This window comes from Rhineura floridana, chromosome 5, assembly GCF_030035675.1.
Source record: "Rhineura floridana isolate rRhiFlo1 chromosome 5, rRhiFlo1.hap2, whole genome shotgun sequence".
NCBI lineage: Eukaryota > Metazoa > Chordata > Lepidosauria > Squamata > Rhineuridae > Rhineura > Rhineura floridana.
This window is the reverse complement of record NC_084484.1, coordinates 148,374,460-148,386,738: the sequence shown is the minus strand read 5'-3', so window position 1 is coordinate 148,386,738 and position 12,279 is coordinate 148,374,460. Positions and strand designations below refer to the sequence as shown.

The 12,279-nt window shown below is 42.7% G+C and overlaps 1 protein-coding gene across 5 annotated transcripts in view; it reads left to right on the top strand.

Moving 5' to 3' along the window:
• CCNA1 (cyclin A1) overlaps nucleotides 1-11,996 on the top strand; it is a 16,811-nt gene extending 4,815 nt beyond the window's left edge. For 3 of the 5 annotated variants that reach the window (XM_061628403.1, XM_061628402.1, XM_061628401.1), the window contains exons 3-9: nucleotides 3,187-3,427; nucleotides 3,779-3,903; nucleotides 4,848-5,071; nucleotides 5,771-5,975; nucleotides 7,091-7,204; nucleotides 8,865-8,998; nucleotides 11,707-11,996. In XM_061628403.1, the coding sequence (XP_061484387.1) occupies nucleotides 3,187-3,427; nucleotides 3,779-3,903; nucleotides 4,848-5,071; nucleotides 5,771-5,975; nucleotides 7,091-7,204; nucleotides 8,865-8,998; nucleotides 11,707-11,758 (1,095 nt within the window). In that variant the 3' untranslated portion in view covers nucleotides 11,759-11,996. Of the gene's footprint in view, nucleotides 1-3,186; nucleotides 3,428-3,778; nucleotides 3,904-4,847; nucleotides 5,072-5,770; nucleotides 5,976-7,090; nucleotides 7,205-8,864; nucleotides 8,999-11,706 lie in introns of those variants that run through there. The other 2 variants (XM_061628405.1, XM_061628406.1) reach the window with 2 other exon arrangements.
• Nucleotides 11,997-12,279: the final 283 nt, after the last annotated feature.

Genomic DNA, 12,279 nt, shown 5'->3' with positions numbered 1-12,279 from the left:
TAACCGATAACTAATGTTAATTTTGCCTTTGTGTGTGTGATGTGCCTTCAAGTCGATTATGACTTATGCCGATCCTATGAATCGGCGACCTCCAATAGCACACCTTTGTATAGTATGCTAGTTTCTCCGTACACTCTCAGAGCCCTCTCTAGCCTCCATCCAGGCATGCAAGAAGTTCAAGGACATATTTCAGCCAGGCAAAAACACTCAAGGAAGGTGCAAAGCAGGACCAGTATGGGGTATGGCTGGGGAGGATGTGCAGTCTGGGGGGAGTCGCGAGGGCCAGGTAAAGAAGCTTGGAGGACTGCATTTGGGGCCCAGGCCTGAGGTTTCTTCACCCCTGCTGTAGGTTATTTTCTGCTTTCCAAAAATTTGGGAATTGATCATAACTTTAACCTCCAATAGACCTTATCGGGTGCATAGAGTGTTGCCTTCAGGTGTGTGTGTGTGTGTGTGTGTGTGTGTGTGTGAGAAAATATGTATTGTATACACATAGGTAAAAAGAATTGTAAACAGTATGGCCAAAAGGCCATGAAATGCAAGAGGCTGTGAAATTTGTGTGCAGAGATCAAACGCATGCAAGATAGGCACAGTGGTCGTTCACATTTTATATATATTTGACATTTGCACAGAAATGTCACTGGCCCTCTTAGCCTTTTGTGGCCTTTTGGCCCTGTTTCTCTCTGGACTTTGTGTCTAACTATAAAATATGCACCAACTGAGGGTGATGTCTATGCATCCAAATTGTGGGCTTTAGTTTCTAAAGGCTTATGCCACAATTAAATCCAAGTCCTTTTTTAAGATGCTACAAGACTAGCATAGCTACCTGTCTTGGCTGAGCTCTGTCTCTGTGTTGTCTGAAAAGCCTGGTATTCATTCACAGAAATTCTGGACACAGTGTGTGTTTCTACTTATTAAATGGTGAATAGCGCACTATACAGAGTAGTGTACTTATATGGAGTACTGATGATTGCTTTAAAGTCGGACTGTTCATCTTCTGGTCCTGAATCTCCAAGACTTGTTCCGAGTACTGATTTAGGCCTAACTTTGCTCTCCATTTGGTTAGAGTTGTTGGAGTTTTCTAGCTTATCTGCAGCCTTCAGCTTTAGATTCCTTTGCTTCCCCTAGCCACCTTCTCTCATCCTGTAATGACTTTGTTTCAGTGTACTAGGATGCATTTTACACAGATCACACACCTTTTGATATGAACAAGCTAAGCTGAAAGTGAGCATGGAGTTGATTTGCACCTGACATCTGAAATGTTTTCATGGGTCGCTCTGTTGGGGTACTGGGGAATTGGTGAGGTATATTTTGTTCATTACAAGTCCATGAGAATAAGTAGTGTATAAATATGGATGGCAATTGCAAGCGTTTCCAATCTAGGAAAAAACTGCAGTTCTGCTGTATTTACAGATACAAGTCATGGTCAAACACAACAGCTCTAAGAATCTGCCTCATGTGGAGTTAATTGTTGGTCTATCTAAGCCACCACTTCTCTGGTTTGTCTATAGTTATTCACTTAGAACCACTCCTATAAATGGAGATATTTTTAACTAGATGGGGAAGAACAGTAATACCTCAATTAACAAATCCTCTAGGAAAGAAGCTTCTTTTAACAAACTCTTTTTTGGATGTTGGGTGTGTGTGTAGGGCACACACTGACATAGTCAGAATGTGGCTCCCTGTCTACTGGATTGCGGCTGTTGCAGGCAGCTCTCTCACAAGTGGCTCAAATGGTGCTCCTTGCCAGGTGGCGCAAGCATCTCCACAGTAAATAGTGCTTTGGGTGCTCTGGAAGCACTGTTCATTGCAGATGTGTCTGCTCGAGTGTAGGGGAGGATGGCACAGAGAGAGACAAAGCACGGGGTGGGGGCTGCCCCTTGTCTGCCTGGTTGAGTGTATGGAGAGGAGAACTGCTCAAAGCTTTAGATTGCTATAGCAAGATGTTACATGATAAAAGAAAAAAGGCAAGGCAGGCATCCCTGGATGCATGTTGGAAGAAGTCTTCAAGTTGTCTGTATGCAAGGCTTACCTGACCTGGTTGTTTCATTTCAGACATTCATATTGTTTTGAATAAAAGTTTGCTGAAATATGTTGAACTGCTATTTTTTGGTGTAGAACCCTACCTGCTCTTTCCATGTTATTCCGACCTCCCACCAAAGTTTCTGTTAAAGTAGTAATGTCCAGGAATGCATGTAGTTCGTTAACTGAGATATTACTGTACATGGTCTTATTCATGCACTCTACAACTGAGCCATAACTCTTCCTTACCAGGGGCCAGAAAAGATATCTGCATGTCTGGGGTTCTTAAAGGTGATATCAGTGTGAGGTTGTTGAGATAAAAGTTCTCATTTTCTTGTTCCTTCCTTTCACATCATGGGAAGGGAACCTTTTTCAGCTCAAAGCCCACATTCCCTCATGGGCAACTTTTCGGGGCTGCATGCTGGGGGGGGGAGATAGTGGGTGCAACTTGTATTCTTATACAGTAGGCTATAATCCAGCCATAGAAATGCCAGAGGTTTCTACAGGTACAGCTCTTCATCCAAGCCAGCAAGAGTCATTATTACAGTTACACTTCTAACCAGGCAAAAGAACTAGTGGAGGGCATGCAGCAGGGCTATTGTGGGTTGTGTCCCATGGAGAGTCCAAAGGCCAGACAGACAGGTGAGGAGGACCACATTTGCCCCGTGGGCTTAACGTTCCCCACCCTTGACTTCAATCCATGCAAGAGATATTCATTAACCATGTGTATGCAATGCTTAACATCCATGATTCTGAACTTCCCTAGTTTTCCATTCTTTTGCAAACAGCTATGTTTTCTTGTTAATGATCAACTGCATAGGGAGCTGCATAAATTAAAACTCCTGCATTATTGTTAGTTGTCTATTTGCTGATGGATCAGTGTCGTAGAGCTATGCCTACATTCTGCCCACTCTTTTCTGTAGTCTTGCAAGATAATAGAGCTGCACTGGAATGCAGAAAGATTCTTGCTTTACTTCATCTGGTAAAGGTTTCTCATGCATTCCTTGTCTTGCTGGCTGCCTAAAAGAGCATCATGGGATCCCAAACGACAATTTGTTGCCCTTTAAAGGCCCAAACGGCTGTGTTCTAAATCCATGTTTCTTTTCCAGCCTTCTTGAAGCTTAACTATAGTCTGTTCCTCCCAACAAGATTGTTCTTTTTCAGGGAGCTAACGTAGTGAGACTCTTTTCTGGATCTGAAAATGTCTTTCCTGGTCCAGCTACTGGCAAGAATATATTGCCCATCTGCATGGCATCCAAGCAGAGTTTTACTGTTTACATAGATGAAGTGGAAGAGAGAAGCAGGTTTAGCGGTATGGCTGTCGAAGAGGTTGAACCCAGCATGAGTGAAGTTGACACCAGCATGCTAAAACCCAACATTCAGCTGCTGCTGAGCTTGAGTACAGGTACATCATGTAGTCTAGCATGGGTGAAGTTTTAACTCAGGGGTGGTGGTGGAAACCTGTGACTCTCCAGATGATGCTGAGCTACGGCTCCCTTCATCCTTGCTAGGGGGGGATGGAGTCCGACAACATCTCAAGGGACGCAGGGTACCTAGTCTGAGTGCATTGTTGCCTGTAATGTCTAAGAAGTGCTAGAGTTAATGACTGCTAATCCTGGAAGGATACACTGAAATTGATGGCTAATTAACATCTTGCTTTTTTGTTTTTTTAAAAAAACCTTCCTGTTAATATGGGCTCCTTTGGGAGGAAGGGTAGGATATAAATTTAATAAATAATAATATCTTGGTAAATTAGGATCTCCGATGTTGGTGGATAAGTCATTGCAGTCCCAAAATGAAGATCTTCAGAGTTATAAAGAGGATGTCATGTGTGTTGTAGAATATGCAGAAGATATTCATCGCTACTTGAGAGAAGCTGAAGTGAGTGGTACTTTTAAGGAGCTCAATATAACATTGACCCAGAGGTAGCAACCATGCAGCATGCACTCCATATCATACCCTCTACTTCTGATATTCATACTGTGAGTATTGTTGCTCAGGTAGCCAAAATGGCACCTACCATACACAAAGCCGCTATTGGCAGGCTTGGGGGAACCCTGAGGTTTACAGAAGTACAGTACAAAAAAACTTTAAGGAAAACCTCAGCATTGTAGTGAGTGACACACACGGCTATCTATTGTGTTTATACATTTGGTCTCCTCGAGTAACTCTTTCTCCTTCTCTGTACTTGGGGCATGTACAGTTACCAACCTTGGTGATCTGACAAAGTAGGTTCTGGCCCTCAAACATTATTTTTAAGATGCCACAAGGCTATGAATTGTTTTCAGAGATGGCTCCACAGCTCTTACATTTTGGTTAAAACATTGACAAACTGGAGTACGTCCAGAGGAGGGTAACCAGGGTGGTGAGAGGTTTGGAAACCAAGTTCTGTAAGGAGCGGTTGAAAGAGTTGGGTATATTTTCTGTCTGGGGAAGAGAAGATTAAGGGGAGACATGGGAGCAGTGTACAGATACCTGAAGGATTGTCATGCAGAAGAGCAAGCCTCCGGGCAGGGCTGTAGTTCAATGGGACAGCACCTGCTTTGCATGCAGAAGGTCCCATGGTCAATGCCTGGCAAATCCAGATCAGACTGGGAGAGACTCCCTGTCTGAAACCTTGGAGAGGTGCAGCCAGCTGTGGAAACAATACTGAGATGGATGAACCAATGGTCTGACTACTCCTCCAGAGGGCAGAACTAATTGTTTAGAAAAAGTACAACCTCGGTTTTGTATTATGTATACCATGAATTCAAGCTTCATGTAAATAAACTCAGGGTGGCTTCTCTCCCACCCATTTATTCCAAGACTAAAATCTTCCCATGCAGGTAAGATACAGGCCCAAACCATGCTACATGAGGAGGCAGCCTGATATCACCTCAGGTATGCGTGCAATCTTGGTGGACTGGCTGGTGGAAGTTGGTGAAGAATACAAGCTTCATACAGAGACAGTGTACCTTGCTGTCAACTACTTGGACAGGTTTCTCTCTTGCATGTCTGTCCTCAGAGGAAAACTCCAGCTTGTGGGAACAGCAGCAATTCTCCTGGCTGCGTAAGTGTGCTTGCATGAATGAACAAATATTTGGCAGATGACAACTGTTTGGGCTACTTGGTGAGATAGTCCAAATGTCAATTCTGAATGCTCGTGTCTGAGCAAAGACTAGAGACGTACGAAGCTGCTTTAATTCATATCTATTAAAAGGTCAAATAGGTTTTTTTATGAAGAACATGATGCAGTTGTCCATTAGAGCTGATAACAGGCTTCTGGATGATGGCGGCTAGCAAACAATAAGATCTGCTCAGTAGTAAAACTATGGCTGAAATGTTGTTTTTAAGTATTTCCAGGCTGCCCTTTAGGGCAAAGTCCTCAAAGGCAACTTGCATAATATCATTTTTCAATAAGTACAACAATTTAAAAAACAGCAATCTAAAACATTTCTCATGCCAGCAACACACCCTTATAATCTAACAAAAACCACATAAAAACAATTTCAGACCAACAGTGCTGTAAATCCGTAAGGAACAGCAATCTGATAAATGAGGTTTTAAGGCACATTTAAAAGTGTGTACCAATGGGGCTATATACAAATCACTTGAGGAGGTTCTGTAAGTATGGGACCTCCACTGAAAAGGCCCTGCCTGTTGTGCCTGCCAATGTCAGGGTGATGGTGCCAAGTGATTCTCTTGAAGTAATGGAATTAAAAGTGTGCAGTAAAGCTTTCTATACCACTCTTCTCCCACTCTACCCCAGGAAATATGAAGAAATATATCCACCAGAAGTTGAAGAATTTGTTTATATAACAGATGATACCTACACTAAAAAGCAAATGCTGAGAATGGAGCACCTGCTTCTCAAAGTACTTGCGTTTGACTTGACTGTTCCAACCATCAACCAGTTTCTCTTTCAGTATTTGCAACAGCATGGTGTCAGTGTTAAGACCGAGAACTTTGCAAGGGTAAGGATATCCTTTGTGCTCCGAACACTTTGAAGGACACCTAGACAAAATGTCCTTAGCCCAACATTTCTGATGGCAATGCTGCTACAGCTGCATCTTCTCAAGGGATGGATTTGTGGTTTTGTCATGCGGAAAATAGACTTGGTAGAGAACATAAACTGATGCTTTAACTGGGAGTTCATACAACTTCAGTTTTTGTCTGCTGCCTCTGTTGTGCCCTTTTCATGTCTTGTGTCTGTCTGCCTTTCAATGCCGCCTGAGAGGCTACACCAAAACTGAGGTAGTCCTGGATGGTAGAATTGTATGAGGAGCATCTATTGCATAAATGTAGATGGGATGGGGAGAAGTTGGAAGGAAGTATCTCCCCTTTCAGTGCTGCAGAGAAGTGACAAAACAAAGTTATTTCCTAAAGATCATAAGCAGTTTATTGAGCCAGGTTCAAGGTCCTTGTATTAATTTGCAACTGAAGTCCAGGTAATTTAGGAACTGCCCAAATCCTTTCATCCCAGCTCGATCACTGAGATCATCTGCAGGAGCATTGTTGGTCATTCCCCAAGTTGACAAGGCTCACTTGATGACAGCAAGAAATTGAGACTTTAGTGTCGTTGGCCTAGTCCTGTGGAATGCTCTGCCAATAGAAATTTAAACACCTGCTGACAATTTTTCTATGTTACCAGGCATATGCAGGCAATTGAGAAGATATCTTTCTGTGACAGTTAATTTATGATTTCTGATTTAAAATGTTTATATGGTTTTATCGTGTATTTATATATTTTGTAAGCCACTTTGATATTTTTTTATGGATAGCAGTATATAAATGTTTTTTATAAATACTACCTTGGACTTATAAACTAACTAAATTGGCTCAACAAAAATCATGGGCCTGAACACACTTAAACAATGGATGACATGGTCTACAGCGTTGACAATGTTGTCCTTTCCCAATCTGAGCCCCTCCAGTTGTTGCTGGACTCCGCCTCCCATCCTTCCCAGCCAGGGATAATGGGAATTTTAGTCCAACAGCATCTGAGGAACTGGGGTGGTATAGATACTAAGGGATGGACTTGAATCTCTGATATTTCCCTGTTGTTAAAATGGTGTACAATTCTCTTTAGTATGTAGCAGAGCTGAGTCTGCTTGAAGGTGATCCATTCCTGAAGTACCTTCCCTCGCAAATGGCAGCAGCTGCTTATTGCCTAGCAAACTACACTGTGAATAAGCACTTTTGGGTAAGCCTGACTTTTGAATACTAAGCCTTTATAGCTTTCCAGATTAACTTGGGCATACATGCTTCAAAGAATGAAACGGTATACAACATGGGAGGGTGTCCAGCTTTAGCGGAGTCTTTTTTTTAGCAACAAACTTAAACAGCTGATGCAGTAGAAATCCGTAGTTCTGACACAACTACTTTTTTCCTCACTTATCATTCTGCAGAGAAAAAGAACTCTTAACAAGAGATTCTGAAGTTCCCAGGATTCATTTTTTGGGGGGGGATTATGGTTTAAATAGATGGTGTGTATGCAGCCTATGAATGTGTTAACTACCCTCTTGTGAATGTTGTGAGGTAAAACATGAGTGCTAGCAAAAGTAAGTTTTGAAAGCACTCATAGCAATACAACACTGTCGTGTCCTTTCCTGGGCTGCACATTTGTTTTTTGGTTGCTGGTGGTGGAGGAGGTCTCCTGCTGTGTAAAAAGTAAAGGTGTCCCCGCACGTATAGTGCGAGTCATTTCCGACTCTTAGGGTGACGTCTTGCGACGTTTACTAGGCAGATTGTATATATGGGGTGGGATTGCATTGAGTACCTAGGAAGGCGCATAAGGAAGCGGCCTCATACAGAGTTGGAACGCTGGTCCAATTGTCACAACATGGTCCACACTAACTGCCAACCACTCTCCAGGATTTCATACCAGACTCTCTTTTCTAGCCCTACTTTATTTTTATCATTTCCATTTATAGACTGCTTACTATCTAAAAGATCTCAAAGCGGTTTACAATGGAATACACAAGATACAATAAAAAACATATCAAATTAATTTACAAAGCAAAATACATAAGCAATATCCGCGTACATAAACATATACATAAACACAGCATAAAAGTCTGAATTCACCAAGGGGAGCCCATAAGCCGCCCTTCCCGGTCTATGAAAGTGTCAGAAAACTGAAATTATGTTGACCATGGAGGAGGGCGACAAGCAGGTAAAAGGTTATTGTTCCCCTGGTGCAGCTTGCCGCCATTTCTCTTGCCTCTCCTTCCTGCTGGGGGGGCGGTGGAAGCGCCTGCCCCCTGCGAGGCTCCAGGACTCAAGCCTTGGTGGGCCTGTGTGTCCATTGCTTTGAAGGCGGAGCATACTTGAAGGTGCCAAGCATTGAACTTGGCACCTGCTGCACATAAAGCATGTGCTTGGCCATTGAGCTATGGCCCTTCCCCCTAGTATAGCTGCCTGATTCTCTGATAACATAGGGAGCTGCCTTTATACTGAGTCAGACCATTAGTCCATCTAGCTAATATTGTTTACTCTGGCTGGCAGCAGCTCTCCTGGGTTTCAGACAGGGCATTTCCCAATTCCTACCTGGAAACTCCAGGGGTTGTACTTGGGACTTTTTGCATGGAAAGCAGAAGCTCTACTACTGAGCTATGGTCCTTCCCCCAAAGAAACTGAGCAAAGCTATTTGCCTGTTCAAGCAGTCCACCTACTCTGGATCTCGCAGCAATTGGTGAAAAGGGTAGTTGAAAGAAAACTACTAACTGAGGTTGGGATGAGGCCTATCCTAACTCAATGGCTGGTTCAGCAAGCAGCACATGAGTTTCTTTCCAAGCGTGCCCAGCACATTCTGTTTGTCTAAGTGGAATAACAAAGTTGTAACTATCTTTTCTTCTGATCAGCCAGAAACCCTTGCTGCTTTCACTGGTTACTCGCTGAGTGAGATAGTGCCTTGTCTAAGTGACCTACACAAAGCATGCCTTGATGCTCCACATCGGCAACAGCAAGCGATAAGGGAGAAATACAAGCTGGCTAAGTAAGTTCTTGAGTCAGTCATGCTCTCTGGCCTCCTGGCTGCACACCACTGCAGGTACTAAAATTGGGACAGGTGTGGGGAGGAGGAGGAGTTAGAGCAGGAAAACTGGAGAGGAACAACATGTGGGAAGTTGCCTGTTGGTATGGAAATGCCTCCAGCTGGTATAAGTAAGCAATGAGTTGATTTTCTTTTGTCTAATCTTCCATGTTTAAATAAGGTTGATTTTTAACTTGATTTTTATTTTTTGAAGTCTAGGGAGTAGTCAGTCTACTATGTTATGACTTTTTTTTTTGGTAGTTCATTTCTATATGCACTACTAAATGTTGGTACTAAAGAAGATGTTCTGTTCAGTTAACAATTGTATTTTATGGATTGTGTTGTGGTTTTTGTATTTGCTGTTTAAGATGTGTTAATTTGTGTTGTAAACCACTTAGAGCAGCCTTTCCCAACCAGTGTGACTCTAGATGTTGTTGGACCACAACTCCCATCAGCGTCAGCTAGCATTGCCAGTAGTCAGGAAGATGGGAGTTGTAGTCCAACAACATCTGGAGGCACACTGGTTGGGAAAGGCTGGGTTAGAGTTTCATTTAAATATAAGCGGTATATAAATTGTCTAAATAAATAAATATAATGGGGAGGATGCAAACCATGGTTTAGCATTATGATGGGGGTGGGCAACCTGCGGTCCTAGGACTGCATGTGCCCTTTGATTTTATTTCAAAAGCCCTCTATAAGCCATCTGTCTGTCCCACAGCAGCCTGCTGGGTAGGGAGAGACAAAAGGGGGGCTGGTGTAACAAGAGAAAAGAATTGGTCTTGCCTACCACTGCATTTGGCCCTGTGCACAGTTGGGAAGCAGCCCCTGGCAGATTTACCCCCAAACAAATGCAGCCCTTCACTAAAAATGAGGTGACCCATCACTGATTTTGGATGATGAGCCACAGATAGACTTGGGCTCATGTATTTCCTGTCAAGAAAACAGTTCTTTGGTGCAGGGGAACGATTCCTTTGCTCATACTTCTGGGTAGAGAGCTGCCCAAAAAACGTTTTTCCCACTAATTGGATACAAGCTCATCCTTGCACCTGTGTTGTCTGGTACAAGCTGTATTTCAAAGTCCCTATGGTGGTCCTGCTAACTGGACTGGATACCTCTCTAGTAAGAGATCACATACGCTCCATTTCTGGAAAGTTACAGCCAGCCTGGAGGACTGGGTTGGTTGTTACTATGCCTAGTTCTATAAAAGCAGTTTTGCCGCTTTGTTCGATGCCTTACATCCTGGTTCCTGACACCTGTAAACATCTTTGTTCTTCTTGCTAGTTTCCTGTGGGATGAATTGCTATTTTGGTTTGCATTAGAATTAGGCAAGTTAGCTTTTGTTGTTGTTATACTTGTCTTATAATTCCCTAAAGGTACTTTTGTACTCTTAATAACTTTTAATGATTATAATTTCTTACTAGTATGAGTTCTTTTATGCTGCTATTTTTTAAAACAATCTACCCTCTTCTATTCTAGTGTGGTTTCTTGGGTCAGAGAATTTTGGTACTAAAACCAGGTCTTGACCTCTTGGTCAAACTGCTACTGAGTAGCTTTTTGAAGCTTGGGGCTCAAGAGGCAGAGAGCCTGAATTTTTAGCTCTTGTGTCAATGAAGTGATGTTGGAGTACAGCTTGGGAGTCTCCTCGCTCAAGTTGGGTGGACTTAAGAAGTGGTAGCAGCTTCTACCTTGCAGGGTTGGTTTTTGCACTGGCCTTTTGGCTCCTGCTACACCAACAAGAAACTGGTTCCCAGGATTTGGGTGCAGGTGTTTTTGACGCTCTCCTCTGTGCCAACGCTGCAGTTGCAGAGGAGGAAATCGGATGCTTGTGTTTGCATTTTAGATTAACTTCAAGATAATGTCTCTCAAACCATAAACTGACTTAACTATGGCCTGTTAAACAAGCCAGCTGAATGACCCACAGTTTGCCATTTGTTGAAACAAGCCAACTTCAGTTAACCAGTTTTTTAGGGTTTGAGCAACACGTCAAGCAGACGTTAATCCAAAAATGGGAGTGAAAGCTTCCAAACTACTCTATGAAGTTGCACCAAAGGGGAAATGGGACTTGTGCAACTCATCCTTAAAACACTATGGCTAGGTAGGATATACGTGATCAGATGCACAGACACACAAATCTAAACTTGGTGCCAAGAACATTCAACTTCCGTAATATGTGTGAATCTTTTGAAGGTGAAAAACTCTTGTCTCCTTGGTCATGGGGAAGAATTTCAGCTCCCCCATGAACACAAACAATCCTGTTAAGATCCTCTCTCTTATATCTCACCTTGTATTGCCTGTATGCTTTAAAACTTATTTCTCCAGAGGTTTTTTTAACCCCTTACTAACTAACGGCTTTTCTATCGAGCATGCTTCAAGTGATATGCGATCAAAGCACAGCTGATATCAGAAGGACTAGACAAATGAGTATTTTCTTTTATAGAGCAGGAATTCCTAGGATGTGAGCAGCTAGTTCCAAATTCTCCTCTTACATAGTGTCCCTTGGGAACTGCAGAATACCCATAACCATGGAAGTGATTCTTTTTTAAAAAAAAATATTCTAGTGCAGAGTTCACAATCAAGATTCTGTAATCTACTGTTCTGAAGCACTTGAATAGCCGCAGAATTATTGGCTGGGAGTTCACTTAACTCTTTGTAATAAGCGTCTTCCTTTACAGGTATATGCAAGTATCCCTCTTGGAGCCACCAGCTGTTCTACCTCTACATTGAACTGCAGCACATACCAGTAAACAGCATAGAAGCTGAAGCACTTGCCTCCTGATCAATAGAGTTGATCTGGCTAAATTATTTTTTTAACAGGGCACTGCAGGTCAAGTGTCCAATCGTGTTGTTTACAGTATTTTTAGACGACCTTTGGTGTATAGATGTACTGCATTACCAAGGACTCAGGACTGTAGTTGTAACATAAACTAAAAGCACTTTTAATAAACATCTTTTCATTTAAAAACTGTTTCTGACTGGATTATTTTGAGCGGTCAAGTCTGATGGTAGGTTGGCAAATGAATGTTAAACTTGCCAATAAAAGGAAAAGCAGGCGTAGGAGCATGAGACGTTGCTGTACTTGAGTCTGATCTCTGGTCCATCTAGTTCAGTGCTGTCCACACTTACTGCCAGCAGTTCCCCAGGATTTCAGCCCTACCTGGAGATACCAGGGACTGAACCTGCTGCATGTAAAGCAGATGCTGTATGACTGAGCTATGGCCGTTCCCAGGATCAGGGAGAAATGAGGG